General features: G+C 35.6%; 2 protein-coding genes across 5 annotated transcripts in view; one reads left to right on the top strand and one right to left on the bottom strand.

The window, feature by feature from the left end:
• The window catches only part of LOC127837471 (uncharacterized), a 72,756-nt gene extending 63,037 nt beyond the window's left edge, over positions 1 to 9,719 (bottom strand). For 2 of the 4 annotated variants that reach the window (XM_052364602.1, XM_052364601.1), the window contains exon 1: positions 9,685 to 9,719. In XM_052364602.1, coding sequence (XP_052220562.1) covers positions 9,685 to 9,696 — 12 coding nt within the window. In that variant the 5' untranslated portion in view covers positions 9,697 to 9,719. Of the gene's footprint in view, positions 1 to 4,968; positions 5,069 to 9,684 lie in introns of those variants that run through there. The other 2 variants (XM_052364604.1, XM_052364603.1) reach the window with 2 other exon arrangements.
• A 10,760-nt stretch (positions 9,720 to 20,479) lies between these two features.
• Positions 20,480 to 27,393, top strand: part of LOC127836930 (protein crumbs-like) — an 87,944-nt gene continuing 81,030 nt past the window's right edge. Inside the window, exons 1-2 of the mRNA XM_052363573.1 lie at positions 20,480 to 20,702; positions 24,955 to 25,536. Of these exons, the coding sequence (XP_052219533.1) occupies positions 20,639 to 20,702; positions 24,955 to 25,536 (646 nt within the window). The 5' untranslated portion in view covers positions 20,480 to 20,638. The remainder of the gene's footprint in view (positions 20,703 to 24,954; positions 25,537 to 27,393) is intronic.

Raw genomic sequence — 27,393 nt, forward strand, 5'->3', positions numbered from 1 at the left:
CAATTAATAAACATACCTGTATCTAAAATAAAATATGCTGAAACACTAACTAAACATTTTATTTTCAATTGCCATGATGTTATAGAGATATTGCTCTCCTAAGAACTGTAAAACTAGTTCTGGCTACCATAACTTTAAATGTCGCTTTTTATGATTTTTGACAGGCTCGACTTTATAGTTATGGACCAACCCCATTAGGAAAGTCAACCAGAAATTCCCGAAAAGTTGACAGTTAACAAAGACCGGTCCAAAACAGCTTTTAAATGCAGTTATTGGCCTAAATCAACCACTTGATCGGAAAGATTGACATTTTTCTCATTTAACTGATATGTTCTTTCACAAAATACTATCTTAAACATTTAAAGTTTATCTATTCTGCTCTTACATATCGAGAAAAACAGCAATGTGACATACTTTCTTGAACTGCAAATCTCCCAAGATTTCACGGTCATATGACGTTATTTCTATTTTTAGTAACATACCATGTGCTCTAGTGTTTTCAAATTCAGAATGACATTTCCCGGTATTTTAGATTATTCTGGCGTGTTTTGTAAAGAAATTGTAGCGTAAATACAAACTCAAGGTAAATATTATTTAAAACTACCTGATTCACACTGAAATCAGTCTTATAATCTACCAGACGTAAGTTGTTAATCACAAATAATAGATTTCATAAAACGAAAGTAATGTTTACAATTTCAGCAAAAAATGCCAAGGTCGATCGGAAAGTATCCAAATGAAAACTCGTCACGTGACAAAGCGACAATGGTGTCAAAATTGTGAATTTCAGACTGATGAGAGTTATTTTCATCTATTGTAAGATGCATTTGAAACATTTGAACCTTAAAATATTCCCCGATTCAGTAATTTATATTCATTCACCAATATACGTAGAAATGTATTCAAGAAAATGAGCTTTCTTTGATTTATAGCGTGACATAAATATGTTACGACTCTGGTCGACTTTCGATATGGGGTTGGCTTCAGCGTACAGGTATGTCAAAACTATATAAACTGTATGCTGAAGTTTCTTAAGCTACTGTAAAACATGTGTTTTATTTGGCCAAAATACACATTTCATTCATATGTAATTACTACTTAAGCAGAGAGTCTGACGATGTAGGATAAAGGGAATATACGGCAGAGCCCTAGCATATTGTTCTTTTTGTAGTCTTTCTAGGTGCAATTACTGGTTAGTACATTGCGAAATATTGTCAACCAGACCATCAGTAACACTGTATGTTTATTCGTAATTCTATAAAAATGTTATAAAGAACATCACTATAAATTAAAATCGACTCATACGTATCCGAAAACGACTTCCGAAAACATGTCGACATACGTCTTTTGCACATTAAGTAAAATATGAATATCGTTTGACTGCAGAAAATGAAAGCCAGTAACCTGTAACCTAGCAAATACACAATCAATATATTATTTGGTTGACATATTGCTTTAAAATATATTATTGCAGTGCTTTTACTTCGCTAAAAGATAGTTTAAAATTGCATGATGGCGGACATTAGCAACATTCATAGATTGTACGGTTTTTGGACAGTAGTGAAGAAGTTTCATCAGTTACTGCTCATGTCAGTGCCAGCCGCTTACCAAACAGAAATCAATAAATAAAAGACCAGGCAATGTCTCATGGCGATATAATAAACGCATAACAATAACAATGCAAATGCTATATTTTCTAAATGCTATATTTGATCCCCTTTGCGCACAATAAGTCACTGTAAAGCAGTTGGTTATTTCTTTTCAATTTTATTGCATATGCACATTTTTAACTGAATTTAAATTGACAAGTCATCCCAATTAATTCCGCATTATGCACCAGTCTCAATCTCAATTTGCAAATAAGACTAACGACAGAGAGTAACCGTACTCTTAAAAATCTCCTGAGTGTCGCGTGCTGATAATTCTAATGTTTGAATGACGTCATTGACTTTTAATGGAATGTTCCCACGTGCTTTTTACTGCGTTTTTGGATTAAACTTTTAATTTGTAAGTCTGTTTCTCTGTTTGTGATATTTTTTAAGCTCAGTACTCAAATATATTTTGACTGAAATTTAGCAGTGAGATTCGGACTGTTTTAAGTTGTACAAAACGTCAAGCATAACAATAAATGACCAACATGTGAACATTGGCTGTATTGGTTCCTGGCAGCCTTGACAAATAACAAGAGCCAATTGAAAAACTGTAAACGAGGTCGGGAGCCTCGACTGGCATTCTAAACATAGATGTTTACGTAAATACACTATGTCTATTGTCGATAAGACCGGCGTGTACACAATGCCTCAACTGGAATATACCAAGGCGACTTGTATCAGCGGTCAGTGATGCGTAGCAAATCCTGTCGCTATCAGTAGATCAGATAACTGAAAATTGCACACAGTACACAATGGTAGTAAAAGTGACGGCATTGCGCACACGCGCAGCAGATTATCAAAGGAGAAAATATTGGAAAATGTCGGCAATTTTGTTTTCGCTTTGATGTAATCAGAAGGCGATATTAAGCATTGTAGGGCCACCATGTCACCTACGTAGCCATTTTCCTCCTTCTATATAAAGTACCGGTAAACGGTACTTTCCCAATCGAGCGTCCGAATTTTTTCTCAAAACGATCGAAAGTTTCGTAACAAAACCCAACTTTCGGCGAGCGAACAAAGAAAATCGTATAGTTGTGTGTAACCACGCGCTCGATTAATTGCAGGTTTTATTATTCAGCGTGTGCAATCAATAGAGTCGTTACTGTTTCCGGTTCTTTTGTCAGGCAGCCAGCGAACTGTTTTACGTCGGTTTGTAACCTTGCCTCTGTGGAAAGGGTGTTCAGTCTAATCAAATATGTTTGCACGACCAATTGGAACCGTCTATCACAGGACACATTGACAGCACTAATGATGCTGTGCAGAGAGGGATGCCAGCAACTGATAGATCATCAAACATCAAAGATTGTTGAAATTTTCAAAAAAATGAAAGACAGACATTGCTTTGCAAGAGATTAAAACAAGAAGTAATTGATTTTGTGTGTTCTTTATAATATTTTGTTATTTATATCAACTTTATTACTTAATGGTCATTAAGGCATGCCTGCAAATGATTATTTAAATGGGAATGTTCAATTAAGTATGAACTGTATGATGTATTTAAGGATTTCACGGCTCGATTTTTTCCAATTTTGAGGTTTTCACAACTCAACTTTTTCCCAATTGGACCGGTACAGATACTTTTCCCAACTGGACAAGGAAAATCGCTGCCTACGTCGCCCTCTAGGATGATCCCTGATACAACTCTATGCATTTTTCGATTAAAAAGCAGTTAGTACAGATAATTATTTAAAAATAAAATTTGCAGGATAAAATATAATTTGTTAAAACTAGTTTTTATCCAAAGAACAATCAAAATGCACCAATAATTTGAATAAATTTAGATGCCGGTTTATAAACATATATTTTAGGAAAAACTTGAATGGTCAGAGCAATATAAACTTAGCACAGGCACAGTAATGTGTGCTTTACAATATAGCACAAGGAGATGGGAAGTGTAGTCCTCATTGTGTTAAAGTCATCATATTAAGCAATACACAACTGATACTACACCCAGACATGCATTGATAACTGATAGTGGCGCAACACTACAACTCATTGTTCAACTATCAAGACTGAATAATCATGGCCAAGCTTGTGGTCTGCATTTAAGGATATCCTTATAGTTTTTTTGTTTTGTTTTTTTTATTTAAAACAATCACAGGGCAATGAAATACTGGTATTCCATGTTTCAAAAGAGCTTGAAAACAGATTTCTCAATGAAACGCATCTTTGCCTTGTATGTTATGATTCAATTATTTGCAACAAAATTCATGTTTTCCATATTCTCCCCACAGAATGACTGAATACTTCTGCCTGGTAAATGGTAACCCTTGGCTCAGTTGCTAAGTAGCCTACGGTTGCTTAGTGGCCTATTATGAATGTGAATGTCACACCAATATTTGTGTGCAGTAGAATTTTAGTACAACTGTTGAGTGAACACATTTTTACTGACTATATGTGACATCTCCTTGACTTACTAATCAGTAACACTATTGAAGCATGACAGAAATGCAAAATTTAGGCCTGAGGCCTGCACACATTTTTATTAGATTTTGTGAAATTTCTTTTTGGAGACAATATGGGTTATGTTTTCCTTATTTCTTATGATGTTAATCATAAATATATACATGTACTTTTGAATGTTGCCATATACAACTGTTTGTTCAGCCAAATCGGAGTTATTCATCTATTATGACTTATCATCCTGTTTTAATCATGCTCCACTTTAAATATGGTTAAATTTGTTTTACCCCCCCCCCATCTTAATAAAACCAGCAATAAAGATAGAGCATGCCCCACATTTACATTACAAATTTACAATACACAATATAACACACTTTGGTAACAAACAAACCAGTTCAATAGTCTTATGGTTGCCAGTTTGAAAAGCACAAGAAAATAATATGTTGTTGTCATACTTAAGGTACATTTAATTGCCAACCTTGACCAATTTCCCTTGTAAACTACAAATATGCATTAGTGTGACACATGACCTTTTGCTAATAACAAACTTATATGCAAGCATCTATTCAGCATAAATTCCAAGCTAACACCAATTAATACAGTATGAAACGCTATATAATAAGGTCACCAATAGTCAATATGTACAAAAACATTGAAAAGTAAAACAAGGCGACAAAAAAGGAAAATATAGTTTCAAAGGGCTGTGCATAAAAAATGAAATCAGGTCAAAATATTTTTTTAACTTGTGGCATAAAAATGAAACTGGGCCTCTGGCCCTTGATATGCTGCTTTAGCTGAATAATCAATTCCTAACTGAATGTAACACAGGCAAGGTTAGTTTAAAGTCAATCTCTGCTGCGTAGAGCAGAGATTTTTTAAGGAAATTATTTCTACCCACGTTCTTCCAAACCACCTATTCAAGTATGGGAGTTGTCAGAAACTGTCATGAGTATCTTAGTTCTGGTAATCAGCTTACATGGCCTTAGCTTCGAGGAAGAGGGCAAGTAGGTTGCTAAGTTATGGTTGACATACTCTAAAACAGAAGAAATAATAATATCAAACAAATACTCAAAACAGAAAACATTTGTATGGGGTAAAGAAAATCTGAGTCCTTGAATTAGTAATTATGGAGGGACTGATAGTTAGCTTGATTACCCTTAATCTCCCTAAGGTATAGATCTATCTATATCAGGTTTGGTGATAAGATAATTTTTCAATTATGTCCAAAAACCAATTTATTGCATCAAATCATTACTACATTAAGAAGACTAAGTTATCTTAGTTGTATTTCGAGCATTATACTGTATGTGTTGATGTCTAAGTACTTCAAAGCACCATAAAGCAAATTTTAGTTAAGACATCTTGTGATTGTGGAGATGAGACAAGGTTGATAGCCAATGCATTTAATTAGCTACACTTCAAATACCTAAATATTGCAGATTTAGGCACTGCAACCAGTGATTTTTTTTGCTCAAAATTACAGCCGATTTTCCGCTTTTTTCGATTGGGAAATCTAAAAAAACACGTATTTCCCCAAAAATCTGACCAAAATTGCCCCCAAAAAGCCCAATTTCCCACATTTTTTTTTTTTTTAAGAAAGAAGTCTCTTATAACTTAATTATAATTTCTTCACTCAAGATCTCAACTTTTTTTAAACATCCTACAAAATATATAACTTTAATTTAGTCCTTTTTGTCCATAAATCATTCCTAAATTTGCAACTTTTACTGGTTTAAAAAATCCCAATTTGACCAGGCTCCTTTTCTAAAAAAAAAACCTGAACATGCACTTAAAAACAATATCAATTCTGTTACTTATAATCCTATTTATAATGCTTAATTTTTCCCAAATTCATGATTTATCGCGCTATTTTTTCCAATTTCATGGTTTATCGCGCTAATTTTCCAAATTCAAATGGCACAGGCTGTAACAAATTAAAGCAAAAAAAATCACTGGCAACAGTATATGTGTTTAGCAGTAGGGCTGTAACGATACATTCGAATATTCCAATTACTCGAACACTGCTGTGGACGAATCGTATTCGTTATTCGCCACCTCCCGAACCAAATATTTGACGAATACAAACAACATGGTTTCGAGTTTGAAAGTTTAATCATCTCATCTTGCCTTACAAATGAAGGTTCATACAATAAACCCCTATATTTAAATGTTTTTCTCCTTATTCCGGCGTTTTTCATCATGTTTATCCCACCCACTATGTTACACAGTGAGATTATCAACAAAAATAGCGGGCACCGGTTGAATATTTGAGTTGTGGTCAGTATTTATGGGGCAATGAAAACTATTTCTTGTTCAATACTTTTTCTATTGTCACACTGTTTTTATTCAATATATCAAATGAGCATATGTCAGATAGGTGACTGAAGTATCATCTACATCACCTATCTGGCGTATGCTCATCAAAAAAATGTGAATGGGTACTGTCACTTATGTGTCAACTGTTGACTCAATTGTTCTACTCAAGGATTTTATTGGTACTAGTCATTTTTTCAAAACTGTGTTCAAAGTTTAAGCAGTTCTAGTCAATGTTTTGTGATTTCAAAGTGTTATATTTTATATTTTCAGTATGCAATGATACTCAATTAATCAAAATTTTGACAAATACTCATAGTCTCATACTATATAATGTCATGTCAAGTTGTCAGTATTACTTTTGTTCATTGAAATTCATATTTGCGAATAAATATTCGTATTCGCCACCCTGTATTCGTGACACGTATCGTATTCGTCACCTAGTGTATTCGTTACAGCCCTATTAAGTAGGCCTTTCCAACTGACAAAAATAGCAGGAAGAAAACCCTGAAATTAGGAAAGTTTAATAGTGCTGGTTAATCTTCAAATTCGAAAGTTGGGGTATTTTTAATGGTTACATTATTGCAAAAAAAACATCGAAATATTATTTTTGGTGACATGTTCAGTTTCAGTGCCAATTTGTGAGTGACACTATTTATCAGAAACATGTAAATGCTCAATAAACTGATATCCTGACTGATGCACTTCTATAGCCTTATTTGACACTGACTTAGTTGCCAATCATCAAAAGTTAAAGTTTCCTTAGAGCCTTTCTTCATCAATGGAAGGCAGTGTGTTTTTTTTCACCATTTTAAGAATTTTGGAAACCTTCCATTGGGAATTTTTAGCTCCCATTTGGGAAAAATATACACTTTTTTCCATTGGGAATTGGGCCGATTACTGGACCCGATTTTGAATGAAAAAAATACTGGAAGGCTGCTGATTCATGAGGCTAAATCCTCATTAATTTTTGTGTAGTCCTTATCATTGGGACCAATATTACTTACAGACACTCAATCCTCTTTAGTAAAACAAGCAAGCAAGGATTGCTGTGGCAATGGATATGCGTCCGCCTAGTGCCCATGAGATCATGGGTTCCATACCCACAGTCACTCAGGGAGTGTTCTTTAGATCTCCAGAGTTCTGGTTTAAGGCCCAGGAAACGGACTTGAGTGTTTCAATATTATAAAGCCTGCTGCTTTTGATGCTAGTTAAAATAAATAGGTTTTAACTAAACTAAAACAAGCAAATTTGTTGAATGAATATTCCCTCAAATAAAAAATCTCCTCAATAATATCTAAACACCTATGAAGTTCCATGTTGAAATCTTATATACTTTCTGAGAAATAGCCCTAAACTGTTGGTGATAGACAAACTGACTGACAGATAACGCCAAAACTATATCCCTCTACCTTTCAGGGGGATAAAAATACTTTGCAAGTAAAATTGATAAAAATTTAACACCAAAAAAAAGCCTGGATGATTGTAAGTACTGTTTGAAAGAGAAAATAATAATGTGGCGAAAAATATTTAAACGTGGCAAAAGAACATTTTAGCCCAGCAAGAGCACTGAGTATGCTCCATGTAAGAGGACAGGTATAAACTTGAAACATGTATGTAGATACATGTAGGTCTCATTTATTTGAATATAAACTTGAAACTGTACATGTAGAAATGTAGATTTCATTGACTGGAATTTGGAAGTGTTGTGCAAGAAACACATTAAGTCTTGCATCAATACTTTTAGAGATGAAGTGCTTATTCATTGTTATATGTGTGCATATTTCTATATGTGTTGTCAACGTGAATCTCCATAGCTCGCTACATCTTATTGAAGGGAAATGCTGTGCAGAGAGCGATAACTCTTACTAATCATGCTTTTTGTTTGTCCTGTGGTAATATTTACCTGTGCAACTACATAAAACATATACCAAAATCTTTGTAAAATAAAGATTGAAAATGTGAATTGTGGCCTTAAGGCTCAATACTGCATTCACAGCAACAATTTATTATAATAAGTTTGTGCATACCTTTAAAAGTTGCAAATACCAAAACATTCCAGATATTTCACAACTTTTCAAAGGTGCATATTATAGCAATTGAATTTAATAAATTATTGCAGAGATGCAGGTGTACTACAGAAAAATATTATAATTTCAGCATAGGTAACAGCGTGAGTCACATCAACAAATCCAATGAAGCAATCATATGAAACAGTATTTTTAGCGATAACACACATAACAGGGAAAAAGTCATCCAGTGTTTTTATTAATAATTTATCTGAACATCGGCACGAAACAGATCTTCATAAAGCAAATTTAAATCATTTGCAAATGTTTGATGCAATATCCTAATGATACCTTTAATTACCACCTTTATTGTTCCAATATCTTTCAGGATAATTTCTTGCCAACAGCCTTTCTACGCAAACAGCTTTTTTTATTGTTTTATGGTGGAGCTGGAGTGACAGCTATACAGGCTTTTCCCAAGGGCTTTTAAGGATAGTGGCGCCTCTGTGCCTGAATTTCCAAATCAAAGGTAAGGGTACCTTTGTGCTGAATTTTCCATTCATAAGTACCCATGTGCCTAAATTTCCAATTATTATCCGCATTTTCTTGTTAAGGGTCTTGACTTATGTAGAAAATAATATAGGACACATAAAATTATCAAAACTATATAACCCACTGCCAACTGTGGAGGTCTGCCCCTGTGTCTTAAAAAATCCTGAGGAAAGGTCTGCAATACAATTAATTTTTGTAGCAAAATCAATATAAATAATGATTTTCTAAATAACAAACACATAAGAAATTATAAAACTAACACCAGCCTTTAACTGAACCCTTTCATATAGAATAATGAAAGAAAAACTATGCAGTTTTAAGTGCACAACCTCTTGTCCATACCAAACTTAATTGTTACTATTTATAGTAACATTCATGTCTTCGGCCTACTTGGCAAAACAGTCATCAGGAAGCTGATTCGTAATCGTCGCAGAACCCGCATTTAGGGTTCTAATATATCATGAAGACAAATTATGTATTAGTAAAAACCTTAAGTGTACAGTCGTTTTCAATGCAACATGTTACTGTTTCGAGATTTCGCCGTGGGAACAAGAATCGGTCGAGAGGCAAAGCCGAAAGTCTTCATAAAGGCATCGGGTTAAACACGGCCGATTTACCATTAACATTCACATTTATGACTATGTGCAAATGGAATTCGAAGCGAGATGTAAGCAACATATCAGTTGTAAAGCATCTGTCAATCAAAGGCAAGCTCACGTTAACTTTAACGTCTTTGATGAAATGTAAACAAGTACCTGTTTGTCCATCTTGCCGCAATGGAAAACAACCATAAAGTGCGCATGCGCGGCGATAAATCGACTAGTCTTTCGGAATGAGTTTACCTCCTACGTAACCGCTAAAATAAACGGCACGGGCTTCGTTTAATATCTTTAATTTGTAAACACGAAAGAAACATTCAAATGTCAAATTAAGATTTTTTTGATATACATTGCATTCATTAACCGACATTTCAATCAATTTGATAGCTAATTTTAATCCGGTTATTTGGAAACGGCTGTTCTAATCAAGAAACTTCCCCTTTTCCAGGCATTTGGCATCAGAAACACGTGCTTCGAAGAGGAGGCAATGATGGGCGTAATTGAGTACATGTGTGTGCTTGAAATATTCCAGACTGAACGATTTATTATAATATATTTTTGTAATTTTAAACTGGATGTTTTAGAAAAAAAATATTCGAAAATAGTAAATTGATCAAATGATAATTGACCTATCTATCCGAAAATGTGAACATTATCAAACAAGTAGATATAGATCTAGATATAGTTAAACATTTTTCTACAAATATATGCATGTTAAATAACCGCACTGTAAACATTCTGTTACAACTTGACATTTATTTAGATGAAATAAATTTCAAAAATATAAGTATAGATCCAATAATAATTCGTAAATAAATTCGAGATCTTCAATTAAGTAAATTAAACATATAGATCTTGCTGCTTTTCTTGCATACACAAGTTCTTTCACAAGTAGAGTTATATGTTTAAGATGATAAATTGAACCAGACTCATTCAGACTCGGGATCAGCCTCATCGGCACAAGCAGACGACAGACGATCGGTACAACTCGGCATTCTGTTGTCATTTTAGTGCACATATAGATTCTTAAATTCCTTTGACACCCAATAAATCATATGCAAAAAAAAATTGCCCATAATATTGTGTATTGTCCTTTCAAGATTTTAATCTTGTCGTAATTGAATTTGTCTTCAGTTAGCAAGTACGCTCCCTTAACATAAGAATATATAAACGGTGTAACATGAACTTTTTGCGCAGGTTTGTAATCGAAAATGGAATCACGAAATATAATATTTATGTTCATAACTAATTAAACGCACAAGACATTATCAATGTTAAATTACGCTATTGGTGAAGCTCTGTGTGTGGTCTCTAACAAATTTTTTACGACTTAATGTAACACAATTTTAGCATCTGCTTCATTTACTTGTATATTCACACAGAAGGATTAATTTCTTTTTTAAAGTACCTTTGATTGTTTTTATAAGACACGTGTGTACAATAATCATATTATTTGCGTGTTGCTTTACGTAATATTTCTTCGAAGATGATAAACGCAAAGCTTAATATTATTGTCGGAACAGTTTATTTATGATTGTAACACTTAATTTAAATGAACTTGTTCACGGATTTAGTAACAAAAAAGATCGAATACCGATTTTGCAATCCGAGAGATTCGAACAAGAGACATTTAGACACAGACTCTAAAGCGCTACCAATGTACCATTCATGATTTGAATTTCTCTCTATGAAATCTGGGCTATATGCATGGGCATAAAGTATTGTCTCAGATTTGTCTGTGCAGTCGGCACAGGCTAATCTGGGACGGGACTTTCCGCTTAAAACGGGGCTTCGCTTAGAAAGTACTTAATTTAAACGAAAATACAAAACAGCGTACAGTATTGTTCCAGATTAGCCCGTACGGACTGCACAGGCTCTGCGACGACACTTTACGCACGTGCATTAAGCGCAGAGCGAGGCTCATTCATAAAGTAACTACATACTTTAGTTGCTAGTATAATTAGACGTATTTCCAAGTGATCGAAAGCATTACAAACGCTTTATGATTTACTAATTTAAAAAAAAATTAATAAACGAACATATACTATAACATTTTCTTAGTCAGAAGTGTGCAGTTACTTATTGAAATATTCGTATAATGCATGCATTCTTTTTTAATATGCTCACATAAGCCGTCGTTCATTTCCTGGATTGACTGAAGCTTTGCGATCTTAGATGTGAGACGAATGTGAAAACATTGACAACAGCTATTGAACTTAATTTGTTTTTAAAATAATATTACACTTTTCTCATTTGACTTTTTATTTTAACTACTAGAATTTAGGTCAGTTGTCACTAACATTTGATCAAAATAAGACAAACAATGCATGTACATGTCTAATAAATGATATAAAATGGAATTAATAAAGTATCGATTTTAGCACACATTTGAAGTATGTCACCACTTGATCGCGTGATATAATTTTCTAATAGAAGATCTATATGCAGTATTCCAGCTGCGATTTTAAAGGGGCCTTTTCACAGATTTTGTCATGTATTGAAGTTTGTCATTAAATGCATTATATTGATAAATTTTAACATTGGACCTAAAAATCTCCATTAAAAAAAATACAATAAAAAAGTAACCCTTAACTGGGCTCGAACCACTGACCCCTGGAGTCCTGGAGTAAAAAGCCTTCCGCTTAGACCACTCGGCCATCCGTGCTGATGATTTGAATAAATGTATTTCTTTACTTTATATAAGCTATCCTCGTAGTTTCAAAAAATATGACGACAACAAAAGAACTTTCCAAATTATTCAATCGTTTCGCGTTGCAACGCTTTATAATTTACAGGTTTTCAAACAGTCAAACGATGCATATAATGGATATTGTAGAGCATGGTAGATGTGCAGTATTACCATTTCCTCACGAATTTCATAACTAAAACGTAAATTTGCGAATCTGAAACAACTTTTTTTATTTCGTCAATTTACCAAACGTGAAAAGGCCCCTTTAAACGGACAAGGTGCATTTTTGTCCAAAAGAGCACTTTAACCCGCGCGGTACTATTATGCCTGCCAGTGAGACATATTTTCGGTAAAGCATGTGTTGTACTAATATATTATATTTCATATTAAATGTTTTTTCATTCAAAACATTTTTCTCTAATTGATACAACTATTTTTACTTTAAACATTTAGTGTATTTTTTAAACTTGAAATAAAACTTGCTGCAAAATAATGTAGTCAGATAATAAAAAAAATAGGAATGATTGGGTCCGATGGGACAGTTTATGACCTTGGTGATGGAAGGGTGCTGCGCCCATATGTTTAGGCCTAGCTGGAGCACTGTTATATACGCATGTTGTATTTAGACAGCAAAACAATTTAGCGTTCGTTTAGGAGTTACGCATGCCACCGCTGAAAAACAATTGTTTCTAAAGGCACTGCATTGTGAACATGTGAACGTTAAACACTACTCGGGCATTGTATCTAAAGGAAATCTCAACAAGGGAGGCTTTTGTCCTAAAAAGACCGAACCAAACATTTTACTGTGATTATACTTGTTATTTGAATCCAATGACCAATATAAAAAGTGAAGACGTGAACAAGGTATTTTATAAAAAAATTGTGCCACAAATGGTCGGTAACGTAGCATGGATTTTCTCATAAATCATACACAATTCGTAGGTCTTTTTAATGCAGTCTTTTTGTCAGATATCGAAACGTTTGCGAGGCGTCACAAGAAGTAGTCTGTTTCCACTAAACCGACCGATTGTTTATATCCACTTACCCGACCGATTGTTTGTTTCCACTAAACCGACCGATTGTCGGTTTCCACTAACCCGACCGATTGTTTGCTTCCACTAACCCGACCGATTGTTTGTTTCCATTAACCCGATCGAATGTTTGTTTCCACTAACCCGATCGATTCTTCGTTTCCACTAACCTGACTGATTGTTTGTTTCCACTAACCCGACCGATTGTTTGTGTCCACTTACCGGATCGATTGTCTGTTTCCATTAACCGGACCGATTGTCTGTTTTCACTAACCCGACCGATTGTTTGTTTTCACTTACCCGACCGATTGTTTGTTTCCACTAACCCGACCGATTGATTGTTTCCACTAACCCGACCGATTGCTTGTTTCCACTGACCCGACCGATTGTTTGTTTCCACTAAAACCATCAATTGTTTGTTTCCACTAACCCGACCGATTGTTTGATTTGACAAACCCGACCGATTGTCTGTGTTCACTTACCCGACCGATTGTTTGTTTCCACTAACCCGACCGATTGTCTGTTTCCACTAACCCACCGATTGTCTGTTTCCACTTACCCGACCGATTGTCTGTTTCCACCAACCCCACCGATTGTCTGTTTCCACTAACCCAACCGATTGTTTGTTTCCACTAACCCGACCGATTGTTTGTTTTCACAAACCCGCCTGATTGTCTGTTTCCACTAACCCGACCGATTGTTTGTTTTCACAAACCCGACCGATTGTCTGTTTCCACTAACCCGATCGATTGTTTGTTTCCACAAACCCGACCTATTTTTTGTTTACACTAATCCGACCGATTGTTTGTTTCCACTAACCCGACCGATTGTTTGTTTTCACAAACCCGCCTGATTGTCTGTTTCCACTAACCCGACCAATTGTTTGTTTTCACAAACCCGACCGATTGTCTGTTTCCACTAACCCTATCGATTGTTTGTTTCCACAAACCCGACCGATTGTTTGTTTCCACTAATCCGACAGATTGTTTGTTTCCACTAACCCGACCGATTGTCTGTTTCCACTAACCTGACCGATTGTCTTTTTCAACTAACCCGACCGATTGTTTGTTTCCACTAAATCGATCGATTGTTTGTTTCCATTAACCCAACCGATTGTCTGTGTCCACTAACCCGACCGATTGTCTGTTTCCACTTACCCGACCGATTATTTCTTTCTACTAAACGACCGATTGTTTGTTTCCACCAACCCCACCGATTGTCTGTTTCCACCAACCCCACCGATTGTCTGTTTCCACTAACCCCATCGATTGTTTGTTTCCACTTACCCGACCGATTGTTTTTTTTTTCCACTATCCTGACCGATTGTTTGTTTCCACGAACCCGTTCAATTGTCTGTTTCGACTAACCCGATAGATTGTTTGTTTCCACTAACCCGACAGAATGTTTGTTTCCACTAACCCGACCGATTGTTTGATTCCACTAACCCGACCGATTGTTTATTTCTACTAACTGACCGATTGTTTGTTTCAACGAACCCAATCGTTTGTTTGTTTCCACGAACCCGACCGATCCCTTTGTTCTGCCGATCCTTAGCCTTTTTTGGTACTTCTAAAGAAAATTGTTGTATAGAGATTTAAGAGATTGTATTGAACATCGATATAAAAGTGGTAAAAAAATCGTATTGTGTTAAGCATAAAATTAACGAAAACAAGTTTGAACTACCAGTACCTACCCACCATTTCTTAAATGTTTGTGGAAGCAAACTCATTTTGGCCTTACGTTATTCTTTGCTCATAGTTTGCTCCTCAGTGTATGTAACGTGCATTTACCCACGACGGAACGCTCTCCCAGAGAAACTCGGTCAGGACACGAGTCAACATAATTATATTGTGGGTGATTTTTTGCATTCTCACACATTATGCACACGAATAAACGACAAATATAGTCACCAGAATGAAAAAAGGGGACTTTACGAGAATCATGACGCGTCGTTCTTTCGGCGTGAAGGCGACTTTCAAACAAGCACTCAGAACTCGTACCTAATTTACTTACAAGACTTGCGAAAATTGTAAGGAATTATGAATTATAGCTGCATTTTTAAGTGTTACCGGAGAACCCAGAGGAAACCCCCATCTACCTGTCCGGTGGGGACTCATATGAACTCACATGTGCTCGGGGAAGGGATTGAACCCATGTCGCAAGGTGTGCCCAAATACGCAACCAGACCACCCAACCTCGCAAACACCGTAGATTGAACAATATACTCGTCAGAACAACAAAAAAAAGGTCCGATTAAAACAATTATGGCATGTGTCGCCCTTCCATTGATCGTTCTGACAAATATACCCACCAAAACGAGAAGTATGACATAAGTCGGCCTTTTGTGATCTGAAGTGTTCTCGTGTTGGCTCATCTGTGATATATTTTTTGCAACGGTCATTTTGCTAATCTTTGAACATGTCCCTTTCATCTCTTATGAAGTCTGAAGATGAAATCCAATTCGTAGAAATCGATGTTTCACGAATGATTAATATTCCGTCAGTGATAGTGGAAAGAAACTGGACTAGTATAGCATGTGTTTTTTTCGGCGTGGTGTCTTGCCAATGTATTGACATTTCTTGACCTTTATCAACAGTCAATAAAATGTTGGCAAAATTTTCGTCCAGTAGAGTCGAATAATTAAATACAATTCTACTATTGCATTTGCCGAATTGAAATTATGAGGATGCAGCATTTCGTTTTGCAGAATTACACTAAAAAATCAATTTAAATGAATCTATCGTTAGCGTGCCCCAAAACATGTATTCTTAGTGCGTGTGTTCTTACATTTAACAATTATTTTTATATTGACTTACATGCACTTATATGTTTTTTAGTGTGCAATTATTTATTTTGCCGTTCTGTTGAATAAACTAATTAACATACGAAAAGCCATGTTATGTCATTTTATATTGAGAGGCAACCATTAAACAACATTTTGTTCTGCGTAAGCCAGCGTTCCATGAAAAAAAAACATAAAAAAAAACAACAACAAAAAATCAACATTGTGAATGTCTTTAAACGTAATACATTCCGTATCGCGGGATACCAAGGTCAGTCCACGGTCAGCCTGTGTTGAAGTCGTCCCTGAAAGCCAGAACATGCTACCTACGTTTGCTCGTTTACTATTAATTACTCAATATGACTTTCGAAAATTATCGACAGATATATTTCTCATTCACAAAAAGCAACGAGATAAAAATGTGTGATTTGAAGGTGTGGATAGCAACCAAATATTAATCCTAGATCAACTACTCGCATACCATATATACTTCAATGTTGAAGAACAAACTCATGTTAAAAATGTAATATGACATGTAGGAACATATATAATATGACATGTGGGGACATATATAATATGCTCTCGTGTTGTATAATTTATATCGACGAGCACAATTGTACAGCTTGAATATACAAGTATATATATATTTGTAGTTGATACTACCTGTATGTCGTATATTCTGCATATTCCACCATAAATCAGTATATAAACGTGCATAGGAACTATGAAATTTACTGTGTTATAAACAGTATAAACATGAATTAAAAATTATATAAATATGCAATACACTACATAACAAATACTGCAATTGACCATAGTGAAAAAGTAAAAATTAAAACTTTTGTTTTATAATTTAATTATTTAGTGTAGTATAAATTTGAAACCTTTTTATAAATCAGACCGAATATCTTTTTGAAGATGTTTCTTGTTGCATGTTGTACTGTTTAACTATGAGTGCATTTTGTATAAAATTTACGATATAAATTAAAACAGAAAAGTTCGTGTCAAGTGCAAGAATCGATCGTTAATTTGGCGAACGCAACAACTTGTATGCGCCATATGTTTTGTTTTGAAGAACTTTCACACTAAGGCGTCACTAATGCCTGACCTGTTGCTATGCAACCAGTTGAACTATACAACTATTTTAGAACATCACCCATTCTATACATAGATGGTGACGTCACTACGTTATTGTCAGTAAGACCGGTGTGTACACAATGGAACATCACCAACATTTTGATGAAATGACATTGATTGAACACATACATTAAGTTAACCGCTAAGTCACCCTTAACCCCTTTATGCCTAGTGGACTCTCCCATCCTTCTTAATTGGATAAATTTATTTCCAAAATAAGGGATGTCTAGTATATTTATTTCTATATTTAGAATATTTCTTACAGAAATTCCTTTAAGCAAATAGTGCAGACCCTGATGAGACGCTGCATCATGCGGCGTCTCATCTGGGTCTACGCTGTTTGCCAAGGTCTTTTTTCGAGGCGCTCTAGGCATAAATGAGTTAATCAATGTCTTTTTCGAAGTTTTTAGGGTCCTTTCGCGCCTGATGTTTCACTATGTAGGGACTGGGATTGTGTCACAGCACATCTACGTTATAAACGTACTAGACTCACGAAAGTTTGGACGAATTTTTTATGAAGGTTAAATTTCAAACTATTATGAAAGATTTTCAATTTTGGTGTGGTCTTTGGTTGTGTGTACATACTAGTACTTACCGGACAGCATTATACGCCCCTTCTCCACTAATACATTGATGTTTTGTATGTTCTTATTAATGCTTATTCTAGTTCGTCGTATTTAATCGAATTGTATGTATTGTAGTGCTCTTTGCAGATTTTTAACTTACAATTTTTTTTTTCATTTAAGCAACATTGTCGTTTAAATTATTTATCTGTTTTGGTCATTAGTTCAGTTATGACACATTAGTTTATACCATATTACTGTAAATTGTATATAATAAAGTTACAGAATAACTTCAAATAAAATTGCCATTGTAAAACAATAAACTAAATTAAAGCCATTTTGGTGAGAAAGGTTTTACAAAGGCTCTAACCATTGATTTCTTACATTTGATGATGACCTTGAATTGTATCCTTGACCTTCGATTCAACGACGTTTTTTTGTGTGCGCGACACGCAGTGGGGTACTCGATTTTGTATACAGTAAAATCTGTTTTCAACTAAAACAATCGCATAAAATGCTAATATTTGTTTAGTTCGCCACAGTCTTTATATTAATTTTGTGGATGGTAAAACGATAGAATATCGCAAATTCTTATGTTTTTATTACACAATACTTTTCACGTTGCGGGAAGTATCTCTCAACATTTAAACATATGTTCACAAAACGTTACCAAATAAAGTGAATTCAGTTGTTCCTATGGTCTCTTGTCACAACAAACTTGGATATTGAATACACACTCGTAAGCATTCGTAATAACTTTCATAATTCTAATTTCTCAAAAACAGCTACAAAAAATTACAACTGGAAATTACGTACATTGTTGTTTCCTAACTGTTTATCAAAAGTTGCATTAAAACCATTCACCCATGACGCACTGACCCTACTGGATTGCGTGCGGTTGTGGTTTCCCCGTGCTGCACGTGTATATGAAAGTGTGAACAATATTAGTTATCTCTGCAAAGTATTCTTGTGTGTATGTACACTGATACGATTGCAGGCGGGTCGATCGTAAACTTAATTTTGTAGTTGAACACAAGCTCGTACCGCAAGTGCAAAACATGTATTACACTAGTATCACATTACTCCTAACAAACGTTTGCTCCGCGATCAAAATAACCCATACGAAATATAATAATATCATTCTGTGACGATGTGCAGATGGTTGAAATGACAAGACCTTTAATTCTCGTCTATGGGACCTGGAATGGACCCGTATTCAGGAATATATGTGTCGTGTTCTGAGAAAACTGGGCATAATGCATGTGCGTAAAGTGTCATCCCAGATCAGCCTTTGCAGTCCACACAGGCTAATCAGGGACGACACTTTCCGCCTAAACTTGATTTTCGGTAAAAAGGGACTTCCTTGAAACTAAAAATACCAATAAAGCGGAAAGTGTCGTCCCTGATTAGCCTGTGCGGACTGCACAGGCTAATCTGGGATGACACTTTACGCACATGCAATACGCCCAGTATTCTCAGAACGCGGCTCATTTATAAAACCTTGTGTTTCGTTGGTGAGTTTCGCCTGTGAGTGTACAGATCGGTGTCAGTCGCCACTTTTTATAACAGTTATTACATCGCAAATTGTAGTAAGCCACCACTTGTAGAAAGCCATTGCAACTATCTCTTTGATGATTGTGAAACACTACGAAAACAACATCATGTAGACTTCCTATCTCACGTTAAACACTTTGTTTAAAAGTATACATCCATTATTGGAATAAACAAGAGCACCGCATAACGGTTGCCACGCTCGGCTGCGGGTTTAGTTTTGAATAGATGAAAGCTTGTCAGATTTTTTTTAGAGGTCACAGTGACCTTGACCTTTGACCTAGTGACCCAAAAATGGTCGTGGCATGTAGAACTCATCAAGGTGCAGCTTCATATGAAGTTTCAAAGTTGTAGGTTGATTTTAGAGCCAATGTTCAAAACCTTTTTAACAAAATGTTAAGGTTTTAGAACGACGCGGACGGCGGACGACGAGCTGGCTATGACAATACCTCGGGTTTTCTCCGAAAACAACCGAGCTAAAAATCTTTAAGGACACGTTTTTACGTTGAAGTTGTTAACACAATGTATCATCAAATTAAAGAGCAAACTACAAATGATTATATTTTTATATACTTAAATTTATTAAGTTTAAAAATATATTTCATTTTTATTATGGAAACAGTAATATTTCTGCATTGTTCTGTATTTATATGTACCGGTAACATAGTATATATCTTATTGTAAATAATAAAATTATTGAAATCATTATTACGTATGCTGTAGTACGCAAAATAATAGAATACAACTTATAATGAACTATATTTTTATATATAGATTAAAGAACTATATGTTATATTTCTGAGTTTATTTCTGGTTCTTCACGTCCGTAATTTTCTATTAAATTTCTATAAATCAATTTTACGCCTTTTTAAATGTAAGTGTAAAATAAACTTCTAAAGACACTTCCACTTAACACCGGACGCACATTTGCACCGCACTGACCATCAATGCGTAATTACAAGCCGGCACGAGATGATTGAGTACCCTCCCTTGAATTACCTGCGCGACACCTGTAATTTAGAGTAAGCATTATTTACTATAACGGTCACAGGCGATTGATCCCTGCTTTATCGACACGGGTTGAATACACATGCCGCGCATTCCAAGGCCCTAAGTTCAATTGATTTTTGATAAAGAACAAACAAGACGATTGGACATAGTACAATCTACCCCGCTGTGTATCAATTGTGCGCTATTTTTAGACGCAGAGTCGTATACAAAATCAGGTCACGTGACCCATTGGGTTAAACTGTTTATGTAAATTGAAAGGTGTATCAGTTAAGGTGTGCATTTGTTGTGACCCACGGGACTTTTCGAGGAGCCCCTAATTCGACGAGTTAAGTCAAATCATGACATCATGTGGGTCCCAAAAGTGTCAGAGCTTTGGAGATGGGACAGGAATCTATTTTACCTTTTGTTAGGTGAGTTGTTTACATTTCTGAGACTATTGGTAGAAACATGTTGAAACTTTAAAAAAATGTACTCACTAGTAGATAAGTGGGATTAAGGGGATAGGTTATATGAAAACAACTAATTCTACAAAAATTATAATGGGATAATTTAAAAAATATACTTAATGTTTAATATATTAAATATATTACACAAGCTTCATATGCAGATGCAGGCACAAATTTGTAGAAGTGCTGTATCGGAAGAAGAAGCCATGTATATAATACAATCTAAATTAATTAATACTATTTTACACATTATTGACATTCATGTATTGTTGAAGATTTAATCTATGAGATTATTTTGTATTATTTAAAAGTTTAATATATTTAGATATTACATAAGCTTTGTACACTTTTAAAATCTAAATTACTATTTTACGGATTATTTACATTCCTGTGCAGTAGAAGATAGTTATGTAAACGGTTTACAACATTGTTATTGTGCACATGGGTATATTATCTCGACTGAAATTAGTCACTCTGGCCATTGTCCTGTGATACTGTAATGTGATCCGCTATGTATACAATTGTGATCATGTTGTGGCAATCCCAAATACCTCTTGATTGTCATGAAAATCCTGATATCTGTTTCACTTAAAATTATTTGTTGGAGAAAGCTGAAAAAGAGTTGATATTTGTTTGACACAAGTCATTTTGAGATAAATTTTTTTAATTATTTTATGACATAATGAATTAATCTGATATTATTATCATAGTAGCGCTCTGTGAAAAAGGTGCTTAATAATGTACATGTAAAGTGTAATCCCAGATAGCCTGTGCAGTCTGCATGGCCTAATCAAGGAAAACACTTTCTGTGTTTACTGGATTTTTGCTAAGAAGAGACCTCCTTCTAACAAAAAATTCCCTAGAAGTGGACTTTGTCATTCCTTATCAGCCTGTGCTATGCCCCTAGAAGTGGACTTTGTCATTCCTTATCAGCCTGTGCTACGCCCCTAGAAGTGGACTTTGTCATTCCTTATCAGCCTGTGCTACGCCCCTAGAAGTGGACTTTGTCATTCCTTATCAGCCTGTGCTACGTTCTAGAAGTGGACTTTGTCATTCCTTATCAGCCTGTGCTACGCCCCTAGAAGTGGACTTTGTCATTCCTTATCAGCCTGTGCTACGCCCCTAGAAGTGGACTTTGTCATTCCTTATCAGCCTGTGCTACGCCCCTAGAAGTGGACTTTGTCATTCCTTATCAGCCTGTGCTACGCCCCTAGAAGTGGACTTTGTCATTCCTTATCAGCCTGTGCTACGCCCCTAGAAGTGGACTTTGTCATTCCTTATCAGCCTGTGCTACGCCCCTAGAAGTGGACTTTGTCATTCCTTATCAGCCTGTGCTACGCCCCTAGAAGTGGACTTTGTCATTCCTTATCAGCCTGTGCTACGCCCCTAGAAGTGGACTTTGTCATTCCTTATCAGCCTGTGCTACGCCCCTAGAAGTGGACTTTGTCATTCCTTATCAGCCTGTGCTACGCCCCTAGAAGTGGACTTTGTCATTCCTTATCAGCCTGTGCTACGCCCCTAGAAGTGGACTTTGTCATTCCTTATCAGCCTGTGCTACGTTCTAGAAGTGGACTTTGTCATTCCTTATCAGCCTGTGCTACGCCCCTAGAAGTGGACTTTGTCATTCCTTATCAGCCTGTGCTACTCCCTAGAAGTGGACTTTGTCATTCCTTATCAGCCTGTGCTACGCAAGCTTACCTGAGATGACACTTTAAGCACATGCACCTTTTTCACAGAGCGTGGTTTATTGTAATTACTCTAAGTTTTCTGACACTAATTTTTTTTATGTTTATGTCCAAAAATTAAAAATATTAAAAAAATACAGGTGTCGAATATTTAGAGATAGACTAAAATATTGCATTGACAATCAGATGTCGGTTTGCAACATGTAAAACGTCGATTGTATTAACGACTAATATCACATGCTTGTTAAAAATACCACGCCGTAGTGCATAATTTTTTTTACATATATTTGCACTTAAAATGACAAAACATTTCTTGTGCTCTTTTGTTCAGAAAGTTACTCCAATGCTCTTTTTGACCAACGGGTTCAAAGATGAGCCTTTGATTTACAGATACTGTTATTAATGCACTAAAATAAAAAGCAGCAAACTTAATGTAGTATGAATTCTTTGTTTGTTCGTAAGTGGTAGTCTAACACCTTCAATTGTTTGTATAGTAACTGAGACATAAGGGTGCATTATTCTCTGAAGCGTTTATTATTTGTCACAGTTATCTCTTTGCGGTGAAACCATTTTTTATTACCCATATACATGTTTTTTTACCCAATTACGCAATTCATATGGTCCATTGACGCAAGGCATTCACCTTCTAGGTTTTATGACCTTAATCCGGTAATAAAAACGCATGATGACCATATAAGAAGAAACGGGGAGGAAATCTGGTTAAAAAGCATTGTAAAATGTACCGTCCGAAAATTTAGAACCATAAATTATTGACCCGTAGATCTGAAAATTTTGATTACGGTAACAAAAATTAGTTAATTTGGCAAGAAAAAGGGGTGTTCGAAAACTTATAGTATCCGCAAACTTAAGAGTAATTATGGTATAAACTGGATTGTTATTTCCTTACAAGGAGCATATTTTGCTTAATACTTTTGCAGTGTATTGACAAGTATATGTATATTAATGATTGTAATTACATATTAAAAGATATACAAATATTTTTTATAAATGTAATATATACAAAACCCTATCTGTGAAAAAAGTTTTTACTGCCTAAAAGTTAATTTACTTTTACATGTAATAAGAGACTTTAAAATAGGGGGCGGGGAAGGGGCTGAACAGGGCAGCGTGGCCTCTAAAAACTATTGAAGAAAACTACTGGAATGTTTAATTATGCAAAGGGTAATATAAAAAAAATACTATTTAAGTTTGTAAATTCAGTTTTAAGGTAATTTCTGAATTTTTAAAACTATAATAGGCTTACATAATTATAATGTAAATTTTAGCTTAAGAACAATTTGATTCCAAAAGAGGAAAGTATACCTACCCTGTATTATATCAGTTGAACTTAATGCAAAGGTGCTTTTATTAAGTGTTGGTCTAAGTTATTAGTTAATTTCGATATCAATTAAAATGATATGAATGGATGAGTGAAGTAGCATGTTATTAACCCAGGTTAATATAACATTGCCAAATCGTCATAATAGATTCCGTTTTAGTGGTATTGATTGGAAAAACAAATTCCTACTGTTAATGTTTTATGTAAACAACGGACATGTCATTCACATTGATTTCAGGAAAGAATAGTTAGAGGAATCCAAAACTGATAAAAGATACTTTGAGAAACCCCAAACACAATTTATTTATGAATATAATAATTAAACAAATATATCAGGTGTATTCAGGATTTTTGTTTGGGATGGGTGGGCATTATCTTTTGGTGATTTTGAAACACACTTATACGTATTTATGCAGTGTTGAACACTGACAGGTCCGTGAGTCCGAGACTCTTAGAAATGAGACACGGACTCCTTGCTTTTGTGTCAAAGAAGTCCGTCAAAATCGTCTTTGAATAAAACTATTGCTTTGATTTACTTTTTCCTTAACATAATTAGAATATTCAAACTACCATTGCGATGTGATTATTAACTAAGCTGACTTCTTTGATCATGGTTTTTAACTCACATCTCAAGGTTATATATTAAAGCAAACATTTATAAACAATATGGTATATAAATAAGTGTCTGATTTTTGGTCTCCCGGTAGTCTTTAAGAACTCCTACATTTTTTAGGTAGAGAGTCGAACACTGTTATTCTATTTATTTTGTATGGTGCAGGCCTAGTGTTAGGATTGTGTAAAGGCACAAGGACACAGATGGCAAAAGGTTTAGTTTAAACCTATTTATTTTAGCATGATTGCGTAGAAATCCTATGGCTTATTTGAAAAGCTCTCCAGTCCGTTTCGTGGGACTAGAACCAGTACTTGGTGTCTATGGGGGAAATCAAAAGAACACTCCCACAGTGGGGATCGAACCCATGACCGATCATTAGGCAGACACCATATCCACTACACCACTGCAACCTTAGGCAATTGGTTTGGTTGTTTAATTAATTAAGATACAGGGGGTGTTTTTTAACTGAAAATTCAGACATAGGGCTACCCTTTTTGGAAAATCAGGAAAAGGGGCACCCCTTTGGAAATTAAGGCATATATAACTTTTCTTAACTTTAGATTTTCAACTTTTTTTCAGTTGTATTGTCTGTGGAATTGCATGCACAGACTCTGCCAGTGGGCCAGTATGGATACTTTGCCAAAGAAAACGCCTCTGTTGTCGTTCTGCCACAGTCCACGTGGGACATATCCAAAGATGGAGCACTAACAGAGTTATCGTTTCGAACTTGTAACAGTGGTGAACTTATGTACCAAGAAAATGCGCAGACCAAAGACTCCCTTAAACTTAGCATCGACAATGGCCGACTAGTGTTTAATTGGTCGGTGGGTTTGGAGCAATCAGGGATTATTTTAGGCAGCAGTTTGAATAACAATGTCTGGTGGACTGTACAGACGTTAAAATACCTAGGCAACGTGTACTTAAACATTTACCTCAGAGGGGCAGTGAAATTTAGTGAGATTGTATCAAACAGTACGTTTAGGAAGTTTCTCTCAAAAGTGGATTTCTCCAACAGTACAGAGTTGTTTGTTGGAAGGAATTACACAGGGTGTATTCTGCAAGGGCCCAGTGTGATGTTTGTTCCACAGCCGTCAATAAATTCCACCAACGTGCACTGGAGCAATTCTTCCTGTTCACAGAATCAGGTCTCATGCCCTTCAGGTAGGTCGCAATCGGCTTGTTGTTCCCTACCGGTTTCACCGGGGGGGGGGGGGGGGGGGGGGACTTATGGTTTTTGCTCTGTGTGTCCGTCAGTCCGTGAGTCTGTGAGTCTTTCACACTTTTCTGGATCCTGTGATAACTTAAAAAGTTCTTAATATTTTTTCGTGAAACTTGAAGCATTGATAGATGGCAATATGGACATAATGCACGTCATTTCATTTTGTTCCTACGTCGAGAATTCTGGTTGCTTTGGCAACAAATAAATAAAAAAATCTGACAATGATGGAGTTTCACCGTTAGGGGACAATATTGCTTGGCAATCTCTTGTTTAAATTGTTTAGTGTTAACCTATTTATTTAAGCTTATTGCATGGATTTTGCCTCTGCAGATAAATATGATAATACCACACATATACACAAAATAATGTTCCTCCAACAAATACTGTGAAAACATTTATTTTCCTCATCATTAAATTTCGTGGTTAAAATGACTTTTTCTTACACACATTAATTGGTAAATTTCTATTTAAGAAAAAACAAAAGAATTTGGATTGGACATTGTCTGATTCGTTTGTAGCACTTGTGTATGATATCGCAGTGGGTAGAGGAGGTCACATGGGAGTCACTTTTAGTGGATGGGCCCTATTTGTCCCATGCTAATAAACTAGTAGATTGTTATGAGGTGATAGTAACTGGGCCTTGTTATTGAATGACAATCAACAAGCATATTTTTAAGGGGATTTGTGGGAATGAATCACCACTAACAAGTGTTCGAAGCAACTAAGCCAATTTCAGATTAGTCTTATTTTTAGCTCCACTGGCCAAAGGCCAGCGGGGCTTATGTCATGGTCCTGTGTCCGTCGTGTGTGCGTCCGTGCGTGCGTGCGTCCGTGCGTTAACTTTTTCTTAAAACATCTTCTTCTCCTAAACTACTGGTCCAATTCTGATGAAATTTCTCAGGAATGTTCCTGTGGTGAACCTCAAATTTGTTCAAATGATGCCCATGGGGTCAAATTTGACTTTGCCCCTGGGGGTCAAAAAATTTAAAATTTGCTTATATAAGGCCTATTTTGTGCAAACTTTATAAATCTTCTTGTCAAGAACCATTGGGCCTAGGGCTACCAAACTTGGTATGTAGTGACATTTTATAGTCCTCTACCAAGTTTGTTCAAATTATGCCCCTGGGGTCAAATTGGACCCTGCCCCGGGGGGTAAAAAAATTGAAAATTTGCTTATATAAGGCCTATTTTGTGCAAACTTTATAAATCTTCTTGTCCATAACCATTGGGCCTAGGGCTACCAAATTTTCTATGTAGTGACATCTTATAGTCCTCTACCAAGTTTGTTCAAATTATGCCTCTGGGGTCAAATTTGACCCTGCCCCGGGGGGGTTAAAAAATAGAAAATTTGCTTATATAGGGCCTACTTTGTGCAAACTTTATTTTTTTTTTAAACCATAACCATTGGGCCTAGGGCTACCAAATTTGCTATGTAGTGACATCTTATAGTCTTCTACCAAGTTTGTTCAAATTATGCCCCTGGGGTCACATTTGACCCTGCCCCGGGGGTCAAAAAATTGAACATTTGCTTATATAAGGCCTATTTTGTGAAAACTTTAAAAATCTTGTCCATAACCATTGGGCCAAGGGCTACCAAATTTGGTATGTAGTGACATCTTATTGTCCTCTACCAAGTTTGTTCAAATTAAGCCCCTGGGATCAAATTTGACCCTAACCCGGGGGGGGGGTCAAAAAATTGAAAATTTGCTTATATAAGGCCTATTTTGTGAAAACTTTAAAAATCTTCTTGTCCATAACCATTGGGCCTAGGGCTACCAAATTTTGTATGTAGTGACATC

The sequence above is a fragment of the Dreissena polymorpha genome, chromosome 7, assembly GCF_020536995.1.
Source record: "Dreissena polymorpha isolate Duluth1 chromosome 7, UMN_Dpol_1.0, whole genome shotgun sequence".
Taxonomy (NCBI): Eukaryota; Metazoa; Mollusca; class Bivalvia; order Myida; family Dreissenidae; genus Dreissena; species Dreissena polymorpha.